Source organism: Pocillopora verrucosa, chromosome 4 (genome assembly GCF_036669915.1).
Source record: "Pocillopora verrucosa isolate sample1 chromosome 4, ASM3666991v2, whole genome shotgun sequence".
Classification (NCBI taxonomy): domain Eukaryota; kingdom Metazoa; phylum Cnidaria; class Anthozoa; order Scleractinia; family Pocilloporidae; genus Pocillopora; species Pocillopora verrucosa.
Genome location: NC_089315.1, coordinates 14142298 through 14159830, shown reverse-complemented (window position 1 = coordinate 14159830; position 17533 = coordinate 14142298). Strand labels below are relative to the sequence as shown.

Sequence of the window (17533 nt, the reverse complement as noted above, 5' to 3'; positions counted from 1 at the left end):
TCGGTGCTACATCCTATCCGGAAGGCCAGGTTTCTGGTAAGATACATTCTGAAGTATGATTCGTAAATTGGGCCTCTTTGCATAGGCAAGTAGAAAACGAGGGTTAACCTCTCTGAAAGAGTTTGTCGAACGGTTGATTGAGATCAAACGATAGCTTTTCTGTCGCCTCTGTCCGGTTAAGTAGTCAGAGTCTTTCCCTCGAATGAAACACAACTTCACTCCCTTGTTCCGGACTAACCAGAAGCGTAAAAAATTATCTAAGATTTATTAGCTCTCACAAGGTTTCGATGAAAATAACCCTAGTTACGTTGACACATTACTTTCGGATTTTATGTTTCTTGCTGCATTCACGAGGGCTGAAGCTTTTTGACGCTTGTTTCTTAGAAGCATTAATGATACACTGCATGGCGAGAAAGGATGAGCTGATCATTTTCCGAACCAACCCCGTCATCTCCCAACATGATCTACCGAAAATAGGAATTTTTTAAGACTTCAAAAATAGTTTTCGAGCTAAAGTTGTTTGTTTGAGGTTGGCGGTGAAATATAACATGCTCATCATCAGGTGACGTGTTTGATGGCCTAATCTAAAGGGAATGATTACAGTTTAATGTAAGATTGTTCACGAACATTCTATCAAAACGAAATATATATTTCTTGTCAGCGTTTTCTAGCTGTAGTGCTGCCCAGCAAACAGAAGCCGTCAACCAGTCAGTCATAATGGACCCAATGTCTTCCTTAGCCATGCGAAGAGTGGCGAGTGCCCCTGTGTCACCTTCTGTAACTTCTGGTGCAAGATTCTCTTTCGCTTTCCATTCACCTAGCTTTCCACCAGTACACGAACTTCTGGAGCTATGCGAGGAAGAGCTGCGCACCCTGATGCATCAACCTCCAGCCTGCACTCAGCTAAGCCCCACTCATAGCTACTACGCTGACTCGGAGAGTGGACTCTCTAATATAAACACGCCAATTGATGAACGCTACTTTGTCTTCCCAGATACTAGCACACCCAGCAGTAGTGCCTATCCCTCGTCCTCTCTAGCTTTCTCTTTTGATCCTGTGGTGACCAATACCTTGAGTAGTGCAACGCGTCCGTGAGATAAGAAAATTTTGGGGGAAACCGAAAGAAAGTTGAAAGCTAGTATCATGCTCTTTGTTGTCTACTGGTGGGTCTAAGGTTGAAAAGTAATCGCTGCCTTAAACAAGTGCTTCAGATTTTCTTTTACCATGCAGTGATTAGATTTCCTCTATGACCCTGCTTTTCTCAGGCAAAGCTGTAATGATTGCTGACGTGTCTTTAAGCGTACTTTTTTGATAGAATTGTTTAACCCTTTAACTCCCAGACCAAATTTGCAATTCTCCTTACTGCCAACCATACAATTTTAATGTTAGATCAGTGAATTTAGTATTGGATCAACTAATTATCCCCAAATTGATGTTTTTCTTTGTTCTTATCACTTATCTGGTTGATATTGTAATGATATTGTAAGGACAAATTTTGTCTCAGTCACTCATGGCAGTTAGAGGGTTAAAGCACCTAGCCATGTTACTTGGTTGTAAAATAGGACAGTCATTGAGTTCACAGCAGACCGTGGACCGACAAAAGAAGAAAGGAAGAAAAAAGCAAAACCAGACAAAAAAAAAACTTAAAACAAACCAATATGGATAAAATTACAAATGTCGAAATTGAAGTCAAAGGCTGGGGTGATACATTTCGGCTAAGTTCAGTTGACAAATTTAAAACAAAGGGACTTAAACCAGTACCATTCGGTTTGGTGAACATGGAACGTTTAAGTTTGAGAAAAATTTGCTTTTCCAAACTTGGTTGACAAGGTGACACTCCAATCATTTCAGTTTAATAGAAATAGGCGATACTGTTGTAATTCCAATGATGACAACAGGAAAGCATTGCAGGAAATACTAACGAATGAAATCGTTATTACGCACCGGGCCGCTCTTGAGGTAAGAAGAAGGGATCTCATGATCTCCATTTCAGTTCCTGAGACATCAAGAATCATATTGCCTGTGCCAGTCTTATAATATAATATATAAAGAATAAGCAGGTGTCACTGTTTCTTCTGACAACCGCTAAGTTTCTTTCGCCAGCTATTTCACTTTTCTCCATTGGTCAAATTTATGGCCTAGAAAAGGCAATGAATTCTCATGTACGCTAGGGGAGTCGTGACACAAAAGCAAGCACAAAAGCTTTTGACAAGCACCTGTTTCTTAATTTATTGATGGTGTTGGTGTATTTCTTCGGGAATATCTTCTATCTTTGTAAGAGTGTTTTATAACGACGGCCTATCTTGATATTTTATAATTGTAGATATTGAATCGTTTATCACTGCATGCACTTTTGCACGATCGAATAAAAATTCTGCTGTTTGTAGGCTATTTTTGTGTATGCTACATTACTGCTTTGTCTGTTTTCACAATCTTTATGATGCTTGGAGAAAAACTAAAAACTAAAGTATTGCAATAATGTAACAATGAAAAGTATGAACATGAACGTATTGTCAACTTTAAAACCAATTTTTTCACAATCAATCACAAAATTTTTTTTCACATAATGATACGAAAATAGCTCGAAAATAGCTAAATAATGATAATTTCCCCTCAGTAGAGAAAAATCTTACAGTCAGTCACTTCCCAGTAAGCTACAGTAAGCGGCCAACAAGAGAGACATTATTAAGACTGTTGTACAGGTAAATAGTACCTGTCAACCAGTCAAATCCATCCCCTTATGCCTTTTAACGTCAAGGCTTGCTTTGTTCCTCCTAAACTTTGAAAAGGGGAAGGGGGAAAGGCCGAAGAGGATAATAAACCCGCCGAATGAAGCCGGGAAAAAAATTAATTTTTCTATATCTGTCGACTTTGCAGTGAATTATCTCAGTTATGATAGGCTTACTACTTTCTTCAGTACGCAATGCTTAATAAATACAAATAGTTGTTTCAGCTTCTGCTGGGCCCGATGCGAATACTGAACCATTAGGAGTGAAACAGCATGTATGAATCTCGTCTGTGTCACACTAAAGCAAAAGGGAGAAAAAAAGTACATGTGATAAAATAGTTCGATTCAAGCTATGGTAGATTTCGTGCAGCTTTTAAGAATTAAACTGAGTAATACTAATCAAAACAAGATGTTTCGGTGATGACATTTCACAGCTATGAAATGCTAATAACGGTCGGAAACATTCTATGTGGAATTAAAAGAGAGTAATCATATTGGAATAAATATAAAAAGGTATGGAACAAAAGGCAATTTCCTTGATATAAATCCGGAACCGATGCAGAACCCAATGGCCAGGAATATATCTCCAAATTCCCTAGGAACTTTTCACTTACCTCAAGTTCCTTTAAACATAAGGCAGTTTCTACGTCCCAAACGCGAACCTAAGGTGAAAAGAGGATCGAAAAAGTGATTCTCAAGGAATGAATAATGTTATCTTATACCGTATAAATTACTTTTTTCGGTTTGTGATTAGTTTATAAAACTCGGAGCACCCTTTACTAACCAGACGAGAGCCGAAAAATTTAAGGGGAATGTTGAGTCACTCGTGATTTCCAGCGCTTTTGGCAGGTTGTTTGTTCTAATGTTGAATTCTCTTTGTGATATTTGTCCTTTTTCGAAAGCGGTAAAAATTGTTCTCGACACTAAAATGAAACCTGCTCTCGCGTAAAAATTTTTCCCAACACATGGGCGGAATAGCGATTTGTTCCTTGGATGACGTTATCCAGTCTTCGAACACCCAGAGCCACGTTAATTTAAACAAAATATCTCGCGAAAAAGAGGGGATTACAAATTATCTTTTATCATATACAGCATACAAAAGAAGTTAAGGAAAAACTTAGTAAAATAATACCAAAACCTCACTATGGATTTCCAAATGCTTGCAACAAAATTGAAGAATTTATTTACCGTTTGGTCATCGGAAGCGGAAGCCAAAAGTTTACCATCTTCCGAAAATGAACACGCCTGAAATAAAAGAGTGAGAAGTTGCGCATGGCTTGTTGACCCTTAAAGAGATTTTTGATGGCAGGTATTTCAACTTGCAAAGATAAATTTCTTCAACCACTGGTACTCAAAGCTCTAGACAAGTAAAAAATTTGCATGTTTTTCCTGTCAAATGCCTAGGAGTTTACAAAAGGAGTTTTAAAAAAGCTAAGAGCCTCTGCCTCAGCCCCAGAGGTTATGGTTTGCAAATGGTTCACCTGAACCCAACCAGTGTGTCCTTCCAGTACATGTACTAAGTCCCCTGACTGACTGTCCCAAAGTCGTACAGTACTGTCCCAGGATGCTGAGGCCTGAGAGAAGAATGCAGAATAAAAGATTTACTAGAGGAGTATCCAAGAGTGGAATTTCTGGAAAAATGAAGCTGATATATTCCTAAAGATCCTGTTTGATACAAAAAAAAAAAAAAAAGCAAGGAAAGGTTGTAAAGGCCTGAAGCAAAACGCTTCTTCTATTTCCCTAGCTAATTAACTATGAGAAGTTTTAGGAGTGTGGCGTTTTAAGGATGCCTTTTCCATGAAAGTACATGTACATGAAAGGAATACAAATTTGCCCAAAAGTGGCATTTGAAAGGGGGAAAGTGTGAAACTCAGGATGGAGTAAGGGAGAACAAGAAATGTCAAAATAGTCGTGCACTAACCAGTAATTTGTCACACGAAAATTCCACTGCATGAATATTACTCTTGTGTCCCTTCAGACACTTGACATCCATTTTCCCACCCCCAAGTGACCACAAACGAACTGTACAATCCCAAGAACCTGTTGCCTACATATCATTTGATACAAAAAAAATACACATTTTAAAGGTATTTTTTTTATTCATATGTTGTAATTGAAAAATTGTCAGGAAAGCTATCAAAAGAAACAGAAATTATTTCACATAATTACATAGATGACCAGATTACGGATTCTTAAAATTTATTTACCACTGTGGAACTATCGATAGAGAATGCACAGGCCTGCACAACATTGCGATGACCATCCAAAACAAATGCAGCTGTACCTGTCTGAGGGAAATAACAGATTCACAGACTGATACAGTTACAGTAAGGATCCACTAATGGAAGTCTCTTTTGTTTGCTAGCAAGCTGAAAATTGGTTATTATACTGGACAGTTATTAAGAAATTAGTCTGAGCTAGGCTAAAACAGTTGGTTCATAAATAATATAATCCAAATTACTAAGATGATTCATATGATTATGTCTGTATGTGGTGCAACTATTAGGTGAAAAATAAGTGGAGGATGACCCATGCAAATGTTGTAATTTAAATTTTTCCTAGGTTCAAAATGTTTCAAACTGTTCTGGTTTTGACTGTCTTTCTTATCAGTTAAAGACCACGAGTACAGGTGAAGGAAATTAAAAATCAAACTTGTTTGAACAAGTTAAAACCAACTTAGAAGATACTATTTGAACCACAACATATACCGGTGCATTGAGGAATTCAAACCAATAGCAATATGATCATTATGGAAACCTTCAAGTTCCAAACAATTGCTGATGTGTCCCAAGATCCAGAGCACAAATAATTGGAATCAGGTGAGAAACAACACGTTTCAACACTGTGGGTGTGTCCTATAAAAAAGGCAATTTGTTTAAATTCACTGTGATTTCTACAAGATTATATTTTCAGTCAGTGATTCCTGTAAATTAACTTGATAAAAACCTTCTCAACTGATCCAAATGCAAATTCTTTTCACAATCATTTAAGAACATTATCAAGTCAGTCACTCCATGGATAGTGATAAAACATCATATTCTCTTTGTAACAAAAAAAGTGTGGTCATTAAACAAGAGAATGAACAGTTAGATCTCAAAAGTGAAACAGTTTAGATAACTTACCTTCCAGGCTAAATACCTGTTTCCCTGTGGTACAATTCACAACTTGAACAGTATGGTCATAGGAAGCAGAGGCAAACAGCTTTCCATCAGATGAAAAACACACACATTTTATTGCACCTATAGCCAAAGAGATCTTCAATAAGAAAATTGCAAGAAATTAGCATTCCCATACTTATAAAAATAAAAGATTTGGTGATTTTGCAAACAAACACACAAGATTTACAAATAAATATCACTCCTTGGCCCTGTAATTGAAAGCAAATGGTTTTAGAAAAAAATTCTAATTCTAATAGAGGACAAACTCCCATATTTAAGAACAATAACACTGAATTGCTCTTAACAATTATGTACAACACCCCTTCTGAGATAGAGTTTTACACCCATAACCATTAGTAAGAACATATTGATCATCAATTGGTGTTGTTCCATGATATTTCATTAACCTTCTTCCTATTTTTCAAGGTTTCAAGGAATACAAAGAACTTTTAAAGCTCTTGTGTATTTTAAATCTTATTTTATACAAAATCTGATGAGACAAATTTTTCAATTTCAAAAAAGGATCTACTCAATGAAAATTTTTGTCTCTCTAACATACACTTATTATAACATTGAGAGAGAGAAAATTGTTCAGTATGGTTATCATTATGTGTATCAAGCATTTCTTATCAGAGATACACACATGCTCCACATCGCTACAGAGATCATTGCATGGTAACATTTTTTACCTTCATGACTGTCCAAAGTAAATAAAACTTTGCCTGTCTTTGTATCCCACAGTTTGACCAGCATATCATCCCCACCTGTTACAATTTTGGACCAGTCAGAAGAAAATGCACATGTATTCACCTATTAACAGATATTCAGAAGGTTACTACTATTAATATATGTTTAAGGTCTCCTTGAGGTGATACATAATTTCCTACATAACCTCTTACTGAAAAAATAATTTTTCATTATGAACATGGTGGTGACATAGACTGCAAAAAATTCACAACTTTTTCCTTTGTTCTTTGTTCAATTCTTTCATCTTCCTTAAAATTTCAAATCAATTAATGCAAATTGTGCTCTTTTCTTTTTAAACTTTTTCATGCTCATTATTCTATTTTTGAGGAAGATTTGGGACAAGTTTTGCCTGTGCTTAACTTTGAACCAGGTTCATACCTGCAAGTTTTCTAAAACTGCTGATAATAATTGGCAGTTGTTTATTAATTTGATATACAAGAACCTTGTTGCAATTGTTGTAATCACAGATCAATTACTTTCTTAAAGTAAAGAAGGGTAATCATCTCTCATACCTCGTCTTTATGGCCGATCAATGACCGGAAATTAATTTTTGTTAGCTCTGCTGGTGATACAAAACCACTCTCATTGTGATCTGCATCATCTTCGTCCTCTGGGTTATCCAGATCAACAACAGTGAGCAAATCTTTCTCATCTCTCCTCTCTGTTTCGAATGATCCTCTTAAGTTTGCCATCATTATTTCTTTAGATGTATCAGTTCCTCATTTTGGGCATCAACAAAAAACTTATGTGCTCAGAGAAGGCTTGCCAAAACACTACACTGAGATCAGCTACGTATCACTGATCAGAACCCAAAAATTGTTCTTAGCAGCCATATCTGTCGTGTTCAAAGGCACACTGTAGAGTTAAGATATCCACATGCGACGTTTTCAAGGTAGAAGAACGAAAACTACTCCATTCTGATTTCACGCAGTTGCATTTCTGACGCTGTTATGCAGAATCTGCCAGGCGTTAATAGAGAGCACCAGAGCGATATAATGGGGACTAAGGTCTAGTGTCCAATGTCTCTCCACCGTTAGGCGCTTTAAATATTTTGTCACATGAGGCGAATCATGAGGCAAGAAATACGAATAACTTTCCTTTATTTTTCAGCGCTTTTGTGCGATTTAATCGCCACGAAGAAATCCTAATTCTGTTTTCTTAAATCTGCGAAAGAAGACTGGCTATTTAATCCGAAGAAATACGCTTTTGGTGGGATTTGGCTGGCTTCCTGTTGGATTGTCTTGCCTTTCAACAGTGTCAAACTGTGTCAACTTCAAGAGAAAAGCGAGGTCAGGAAAGCTCTTTATCGCGAATTCTCACTGGCTGTTTTGTTGTTTTAGTTACCAGAGCTTATTTGTTTGGCTAATTGTGCTTTTCACGCTTTGAAAATTTATTCAATTATTCTACCGATTATTCCGCTGGTTACGCGTCGCCGCACAGCAACAAAGACCAGTCGGCAAATCATCAGGATTGCATGACCCAGGAAACCGTTTTGCGCGAACGGAAACCTTCTGTTGACATCGATCAAAGGAAAGTTTTTAAAAACCAATCAGACAGTGCGTTATCAATATAGACAGTGAGTTATCAATACCATCTGGTTGATACATTGGCGGCTGTGGCAAGCCTCAAGAACGGCGTGAATTCCAGTGGTAAAAAAAGACTACCTGATCCAAAGCTAAACGGGGTTAACTGGCTAAGCGCATCGCGATCTGGAAGATTTTACGACCCTTGGAGGACATAACTTTTGGTATATTGTAGGTTGAGTACCCACGAAGGAGATTACGAATCTGTTAAGCTACAGATTTGGTATTCTTTTAATGGATCAAACTATGTTTCTGTTTAGAAGCTACAACTGAAAGTGGCTCAGCTCTCGGAGTGGGCTCAACCTCATAGCTTGCTTCAAGTTTTCATAGCGTTGATATGGCTACGGAGGACCTAAGAATCAATATCAAAGAGCTTCAGTATGACAGGCAGCGACTTTCAGCATTAGTTTTCCAACCTCTTCAAGAAATTAAAGATTTTGTGGCCCGAAACTTAAGGTTGGACGAAGTAGATCACATCGTCTTACTTCTCCGCAATGCTATTCGAAGTGACACGCTGAGAACTCTCACGGACGGCGAAGCTCTAATCGCGGTTCTTAATCTGTATTACGGAAAAGATAATTTGCGAGTTGTGCAGCGCCTCTTGAAGAAGATAAATTGTCACGATCTCCTCCAAGTAGTCAGTGAGTGGGAAAGTCGCAACAACCCGGTGCATCCACGAGTTTTTCAAGGTACGTCATCGTCCATTTTTCATCTCTTGTTTATAGTTTGACCCACGCGTTATCAGGATATTCGTCCAGCATTATGCAAATGGTTTTATCTTGCTCTTATTGTGTACTAAAAAAGCTTAGAGTCACTGATTCTCTCTTGTAGAATTTTTTCTTGGATTCCTTGAGGATGACATGACAAATTATTCAAATACTACGATCATTGAGAAAACCATTAAGACCGGCGTAAATAAACACGAGAATGTGAGAAGATGTTTACATTATTTGCATTTCCACGTACACCTAATGCTCGTAGTGATGACAGTATATAAATAAATTAAATTCCCTCACGATGGAGTTCTTGAAGTTTAATTAAATTCTTCAGCCTAAGTTCTTTGCTTGCAATAGGGAAAACGCCTCTTAAAAATTCAGGAAGAAAGGAAATTTTAGTTCTAAAATGCGGGATAATTTTTTTAAAATTTAGATACTGTTGTTAATGTTAAATGCTAATAATATTAATGTTTTGCTGGTATAAATTAAATCTTCAGCCTAAGTTCTTTGCTTGCAATGGAGAAAACACCTTTGAAAAATTCAAGAAGAAAGAAAATTGTAGTTAAAAAATTCGGGATAATTTTTTAAAATTTAGATACTGTTGTTAATGTTAAATGCTAATAGTATTAATGTTTTGCTGGTATATTCTAAGTTTGAATATTCTTGTAATGGTTATGAATGTAATTTGCATATTTTGAGGAGGATAAATATTATTGTTACTTTTATTGTAATTATTGTAAGAATCACTTAAAGTGATATTTGAAAAATTATTAGGAATTTATTATTATCTTCTTCTCTTTTTTCTCTTATATTTTTTTCCAGAGTGTGGCTACTTTCCATTATGGATAAGGATCAGAAACCATTTTACATGGTTCTCTGAGAACAAGAAGACAATATTGCAGAAGATCAAAAGACTTTTCCACATCCCTGAGATTGCCCAAGGTGACCCTGATTGGGAAACAATTATATACATGGGAGTTTCCTTTGGTGCATCAGACCTTCTGGTTTACATGTTAGTGCCTGAGTGTGCACGTAAACATGTCCGTTCCTCTCTTGGAAGAAATGATGTCTGTCTCACTATGCAGCAATTAAGTATAATTGGGATTTACTTTGGAAGGAAGACGAAGAGAAATGGTTTTGGTGATGACCTTTCCCTTACCAGCTTTACATCCATGAATGAGTCTTTGCAAAGTGACTTTGTTCAAGATGGTGAAGGTCGGGAGGTTTTGCATCACTATAAAGCTACAAGTGAAACAAAGAATGGATGTTATAATGGTAGACAGGAACAAAATCAGAGTAACTTGAGTAACCAAGATTTTTCACAATCAGTTGTGTCACCAGAAAGAGGAAATGCAAAAGTTGTACAAACAAACATGGGTTACATTGATACTGCCTCTCCTGAAGACAAAACAGACTTGCCGATCAGGGTTGTGCGGCCAAAGATAATGTATATTGACCACAATGTCCAGGCTGCCATGGATGTGGAAGATTCACCAATGAGAAGCAAAGCTGTATCTGGTAAAGAACAGGATCAGATTATTGTCAAAGAAACCTCAGAAATGACAGAATCGATGCCCCCAAAGTCATCTCCAGGTCACAGGGGTCAGCATCAGTGGCAAGAAGATAGAGAATGGGTTCCAGCAATTGAAAGTTTGATTGTACCAGAGGTCAAGCAGAGCAAAGAGCTGCAGTCCTGGAGCATTCCTGATGAGCTTTACCACACAAGTCAAGGCAACACCACTGGTGACAGTCACAGAGGTTGGTCACATAACACTTCCTTGGAAAATAAAACTGGCCAGAAGTGGTCAGACAATGAAAGAGTTGAGAGCAATAAAAAGAGAACATCTGTTTTAGACTTTTCATTTGAAGACAGTTGTGTTGATGGGGAGAGAGGCTGGTACTCTCAAAGTCCACCCAAAAAATCACACATTGGAACAGCAGTTGTGGAAAATGGCCCTGTATCAACAAAATCAAAGTTGATTCCATCAGAAATAACAACTTCCAAATCAGGAAACACCAGAACATTCACTTCAACAGCAACATTCCAAATCAGTAGGAGGAATAGAAATGCCAATTCTCATCAGAAACATATGAGTTCTCTGAATGGTGAAATATATAAGACAGAAGCCCTGCCATCCTTAAATATGAGCCAATCAGATTTTGATGATAAGAGAGTGATGACAAAGGATAATCAGGGGATTCCAAGGCAACCAGAGCCTGGTTCCTCTTGGTATGAGGATACAGCTTTGGAGGACTCCTTATACAGAGAAATGGTACCTGAACCAGAACCTGAAGACACACAGCAGTTTCATCCTATTGAAGATTACTATCTTGATAATATGAAACCCCAGCAAGCGGCTGTGACTCCAAGAATTTACTCTGCGAGGACAACAAATGGAAGAGCTCACACTCCAATATACTCCCCTCCAGAAAGTTTCAGGGATGCCACCCCTGTAAGTGGCAAGCTGGTGATGGTGAAAACTGCACTTGTTGATCAACCAAGGCAGAAGCTATCTGTAGTCATGGTCCATCATGACAGGGAAGACTTCCCAAGAGACTCAAACAATTTAAGGGAGTTTCCCAAAACAACTGGAATGACCAGTGCTGGTTTCTACAGGCCTACAGATCATAGCCCCCAAGAATATAATCAATATAATGATTATAGTCCTAAAAACTCAAATGGACAATCACAACAGTTTTCAACCCTGAAGGCAGAGAGTGAAGTGTTGTCAGATTATGATGACAGTGTCTTTACTGATCATGAATACAGAGACGACGCAAGTGGAAGATTTGCAGTGGTGCCCCCTCCATATGTTCCTCCACCAGAATACAAAAAGACTTTAAGAAAGTTGGATGGAAAATCAAATGATGATTCTACCAGCATAGGTAATTTCATTCATTATGTTTTAATATAGATATACAGTATGGTAGATTGTGGTTTGCAAAAGATGACTCTAATGATACAATATATACCTGTATCATTCTTGTACTGTTTTGCTGTGATCAATTTGTATCCCTGACACTTACTGTAACATGAATCAATGTCAGTATCTGGGCAACTACACACCTACCCCTCCCCTACCCTTACCCAATAACAGTCAATTGACAAAAAGCTAGGGTTAATTTTGGGTTAGGGGAGGGGTGGGTGTACATTTGCTCAGATACTGACATTGATTCCATTACACAATGTATATAATCTGCATGTTGCAGTATGATTTTATTTTTTATTACTTTGTTTAAAGGTACATGTATGGTTACAAGTTGAACAGTTAACCCTTTAACTCCCATGACTGACCAAGACAGAATTTCTCCTTACAGTATCAATACAATATTAACCAGATAAGTGATGAGAATAAAGATAAATATCAATTTGGGAATAATTTGTTGATCCAATACTAAATTCTCTGAACTAGGACATTGTTAGAATTGTATGGTTGACAGTAAAGAGAATTGCAAATTTTATCTGGGAGTGAAAGAGTTAACAGTTCAATTTATTATGTTGTGCATAGAAACAAAGTACATTTATATCTATATTGTACAATGTACATTCAATGCTTCAGGAGACAATTCTAAGAGATGTGGAGACTAATGTAAATACTTATACATAGTGGAATGAAATCTTAAAGTTTTGTTTAGTTATAACCTTAAAAATATTTCATTTGTTTTTTAGACACATATAGTTCAGATCGTGTTCATAAGAGTCCTCTCCTGTCAGCTGCAAGTGTAAGTTCAATATACAAAGAGGTGAGTGTGTTTTTCCAGTAAGAGCTGAATTGTATCAATCATGGATAATGCATGTTTTTGCTGAAGCATACTAGTTATTAATTTAATGTGGTTTTATTTGCAGAAAGAAATGTTTCTCAGCAGAGAAGAATTACAGATGAGTATAAAAGGGGCTGAGGACAAAGAAATAGAAAAACAGGTTAATATCAAAATTTCATTTTTTGCTTTTACCCTTTAACTCCCAGATCAAATTTTCATTCTCCTTACTGTCAACCATACAATTCTTATAGTGTTGGTTCAGAGAATTTAGTATTGGATCAGCTAATTATCCCCAAATTAATATTAATTTTTTCTTCATTCTCTTCACTTATCTGGCTGATGTTCTATTGTTACTGTAAGGAGAAATTATGTCTTGGTCACTCATGGGAGTTAAAGGGTTAAAGGCGAAGTTGCATTGATACTATTTACCCCCTACCCCCTACCCCCTACCCCCTACCCCTCTCCTGCAAATTTCTATAAAATTAACAAAGGCTATAGTGATACACAGGTTCTTATGACTTTTTAAGGCCAGGAGTTGGTTACCTGCTGGGATTTGGTTTTTATTGTAGATAGAACTTTGTAAAGATCTCATGGTTGCTGCTAAAGCAGGGGATGAAGATGAGGTGAAGAGAACAATTGATGAAGGAGTTGATGTGAATTATCAAAATGAGGTGCAGTTTATGTCCATGTAGCTTTATAGCTTGTGTTTATTACTTTTTTGCATGAATTAGTTCAGTAAATAAAACGCTTTCCTTCCGTGTGTAACACGACTATGACTATTCAGAACAGAGGAAAAAAACTTAAACTCAAAGTTGCAGTTTTGCATCCCGATCGTTTGAAAGCCTTGGCGCGAATTTTTTTTGACCAATGCGCTAGTAGTCACTTTTCCCAATACCCTCGAAACTGAGAGGCATAAGTTTACTGCAGAACAATTACCTGCAGAAAATATTAGAAAGCTGTTGTCCGTCTACACATAAATTTACAAATGAGGGTAAATGAAGAGATACTAATCAAACCTTCACAGTACACACATTCGCTAAATTAGGGGCATGAAAATAAGTTGATGTCATCAGTTTCAATTATATGTAATGTTTTCAATAATAACTATCAATGATTGAGTTATCTCCTCATTTAACTAACATGTTATTTCTTCTGCCAAATTATAGATGTAGTCGTTCTTGAATAAGGCGAGACCTTTGTTTCATAGTGGCTAAACGCAAGGCTGCTTAAGGATTCTTGCTATGAAACTTAACTGTTAACAATCTTTCTCTGTTTGAAGTTTGGTCAGTCTGCAATGATGGTTGCCAGCTGGGAAGGACATCTTGGAATTGTAGAGGCCTTGCTTAGTGATGACGCTGATCCTAATTTACAGGACGGAGTAAGTTTCTACGTCGCAAGTTCTGAACTTACAATTTTTTCTTCTCAGATAAATACACACTATAGGGCCCTGCCCAATGGCTTTACTGCAAAATTTTAAATATTTTTTGAAGTAATTCAGTGATCAACAAGAGTACTATTAGAGAACGTTAACTTGTGGTGAGTTTGTTAAGTTTAAGTCCACTCCCCGATTACGTATGCCCTTATTTACCTCACTCTCCTCCGCTTTTAAAATCAAAGATGGCGGCCAAACTTTTCTCAAGGAAATAGTCAGCGCATTTTCGCCAAAACTACCCTTGCACTACAGGCTAAGAGTCCTGCACCGATATCTTACTTTAATAAGTTCCCACCTTCCTTATTTAATTGTTCTGCTTTCAATTTGTTATTCTTCGTGTCAGTGTGCCTTATCGCAATGTTTTGTAACGTAGAGCAATCGGTTGTGTGTACTTACAAATTGTATTTACATGTAAGATCGACGGATCTAACAGGGCGCCAGGGTAAGTGTCTGCGAGGATTGTGAAAAAACGCGCTCGATCGAGGAGTTTTTTTTTTTTTCTTTTTTTTCTCTTTGTTTTTGGCTTGGTTTGTTTGATTGTGTATCTGTTTATTCTTTAATGACAAAGTTAAAATGAATTGGAAGAAAGTGGTGTTCAAAAGGCAATACCATTCCCGTTTCTTCATAGTTTGGCAAGACCGCTCTGCACGAGGCTGCCATCAGTGGTCAACATGCTATTGTTCATCGTCTCATCCCTGGTGGAGCTAACGTCAATCTGGCTGATGAGGTGCGTGACTTATTTCAAAATTACGCATGGTAAAATTTCCCTTTTTTACACGTTTCTGTTGCTTTGAATTCCTCCTTTCCTTGTTGCATGCCTGTGCACTTTAGCAGACTTTCAACGAACAAGCCTACGTTCCGGGGCTTTTTGTATTGCAACGGTGGAGATTTTCTCTTTGGGAACCTTTATTCAAGAATTATTTGGACGTGGACTTTGACGACAACCTTTGTGTCTATCACCTTGACTAAAGGAACATTTATATCGAGTGGAAACCGTTTGCGGCACTGAGGATTTCCCCGGCATGAAACTTCCCTCATTTTTGTGTACGGCTGGACTTTACCCTTCACTGCTCTTTTCTAACAGTGTTGCGCTACAAGATATGACTTGAATGCGAGAGTCGTATAAAGGGCTCGAAAGGTCGTAGACATAATCCCGACGGAAATTCGGAGTTGAAATTGATTTCTTTCCCACGGCATCCGAACCCCTGTCCAACTCGTAAGGTACATGTACTTCCACCCCTGCCAACGGTACAAAAGAAGTTAGGTATAGAACAATGAAATCTTGGGTTTGCATCCAGTGGAGAGGAATTACATTTTTTTTTCCGTCCCACACATAGAACAAGTGTTCTACATCTTTCCGTATTCTCTTTGGTGACTCGCTTTGTGCTTCCCTCAGGAAAAAAGAACCCCTCTTCATTATGCCGCCATGAGAGGAAAAAGAAGAATAGTAGAGGTTCTCCTGCTCTTTGGTGCGAATGTTTCGCTTCTTACGAAGGTAAAAGTTTGCGGTTTTTAAACTTAGCTCGAGAATAGTTTTAAGTATCTATTCAGGTAAATAACTCATTCTCTTTTGGTTACTGGTTTGACTTGTCCAGGAAGGAGAATCTGCGATTGAACTTGCCTATTGGTACCGTCATGACGATATTGTAACTTTGTTGCAGTCTACTGGCGATAAAGTAAGTCTTTTGCACTGTTGACGGAATTTTTCATAACTTAGGTAAAATCTAATAATGTTCTTGGGACTGATATGGTTCCTTTCAATGGCGTTGCAGAGAACCCGTAGAGAAATGGACAGTCTGATACGAAAGCAGAAGATCCGTTCCGCAGCATCTTTACCAAACTTGTCCAAGGTCAGTCTAAGCCGGCAAAGCATGTTTAGGTAAACCGTGTTTAACTGAATGAAAATCAGAAACAGAACTGAAAAACTGAATTTTTCATAGGATTCAAGTAATTGCTGACTTGTATTTTCAATAGGTTGTATCTGAAGTTGACAAACAATGGTTTAAGTAGCTTCTATGAAGAAAAAAAAATTAAACCGAAACACGAACATAAACAAATATGTTTAAGTTTAGGTGTCAATAGGGTATAAGTTATTGTATCACTTAGTCTTGTCTCTATCGCGCCTTCCAGCGTCGCTCTTCGTTAAAACTTCCACCGAGATGTTTCATGCATGTACACCAGTGGATGTCGTTGCAAGACAAGCGGTGAAAACTTGCTTGTTGTGTTACGTCTCCCATCCCTTGAGGGCAGCAAACATATTGAAGTCTGCAGTAGTAACAAAATTTAAGGACATGGCACACGAACATCTGCCACGTTTGACAGTGCCTTGAATACCTTACACTTTGACATAAAATAGAAGAGAGACGAGTGATTCAGATTCAAACATGGCACAGTCGATAGTGCCACGTGAGGGACATGGGAAAAATGCAATAAACAGATGGGGCCACCATAATTATTTTCGGTATACATGGCTCGATCCTGAGTGGTTCTTAGTTTTATAAGTTTTTCTGAGTATTTGTCACTGATAAATACTCGGAAATTTTTACTATATCGCATTTCTTTACTGCGAGTCAGCTTCCTTATCTTTTCCCCTTCGGACAGCCTAAAGTTTTCTGAGGTTCGTTTCTTATTCGATGCACTACTAACTAGACACTCTTGTACCGTGTTCTACGTTATTTTTTAGGCGTCATCGATGAAAGAGCTCTCCCGAGCCAGGAGCCGTCCAGACCTGCGCAAAAAGAAATCAGTTTGTCCCATCCAGTAAATTCGCGTAAGAGCCGTTCACCGCATGGCTGGACACATGTAGTCGGAATCAAAACTCCTTCGTATGTTACGTTTTTAAGTTTAATTTCAACTTTTTCGCTTCCAGATCTGGGAGAAATGTTCTCAATTTCAAAAGTTTTGGAGTCAATTGGGTCTATTTATATGATAAATATATATATAATATATACATTCTTCGTTTAATTTTCATCGTACCATTGGTTATATATATTTGTAAAGGTGTGGGTCCTTACATATCGAACAAAGATGCGAATTGCATCAAAGGGATATTTGCTGTCAATTCAGCGTAGCAAATATTTGTATGCAATTTTTTAAGAAGCTGGTGGCGCTTTTTAAGGAATTTTTAATGTTGTTGGAGTTTGTTAGACGTATTTTTATAGACTTAATACCAATTTGTAAGATAGTTGTAGTTATCTGTTACTTTCATAACTGGTGTGCTAAAATTCACACTTTTGTATCGGATAGATTTAAAATTCTTTGGGATTTTTAGTTGTTGGCCACAAATACGTAAAAACTGCATGACGATTTTATGTAGGTTTGTAATTGTGTGACGTTTTCACAAATATTTTGTACTAGAAAATGGGGAAAACGGTAATTAAAGTGATTTTAAAATTGATACAGATTAT

The 17533-nt window shown here is 37.4% G+C and overlaps 2 protein-coding genes across 2 annotated transcripts; one reads left to right on the top strand and one right to left on the bottom strand.

Moving 5' to 3' along the window:
* Positions 1 to 2111: 2111 nt before the first annotated feature.
* LOC131772916 (WD repeat-containing protein 38-like) lies at positions 2112 to 7586 on the bottom strand. Its single transcript, XM_059088880.2, has 10 exons — positions 7146 to 7586; positions 6576 to 6696; positions 5851 to 5967; positions 5486 to 5583; positions 4936 to 5016; positions 4650 to 4775; positions 4210 to 4302; positions 3917 to 3973; positions 3343 to 3390; positions 2112 to 3026 (listed from the first exon to the last, which is right to left on the bottom strand). The coding sequence occupies exons 1-10, from the start codon at positions 7326 to 7328 to the stop codon at positions 2928 to 2930; spliced, it is 1023 nt and encodes a 340-aa protein (XP_058944863.1). The 5' UTR covers positions 7329 to 7586; the 3' UTR covers positions 2112 to 2927.
* A 117-nt stretch (positions 7587 to 7703) lies between these two features.
* On the top strand, positions 7704 to 17523 carry LOC131772919 (uncharacterized). Its single transcript, XM_059088885.2, has 11 exons — positions 7704 to 8905; positions 9755 to 11818; positions 12603 to 12676; positions 12780 to 12854; positions 13264 to 13365; positions 13974 to 14072; positions 14755 to 14853; positions 15523 to 15621; positions 15722 to 15802; positions 15899 to 15976; positions 16810 to 17523. The coding sequence occupies exons 1-11, from the start codon at positions 8554 to 8556 to the stop codon at positions 16888 to 16890; spliced, it is 3204 nt and encodes a 1067-aa protein (XP_058944868.2). The 5' UTR covers positions 7704 to 8553; the 3' UTR covers positions 16891 to 17523.
* Positions 17524 to 17533: the final 10 nt, after the last annotated feature.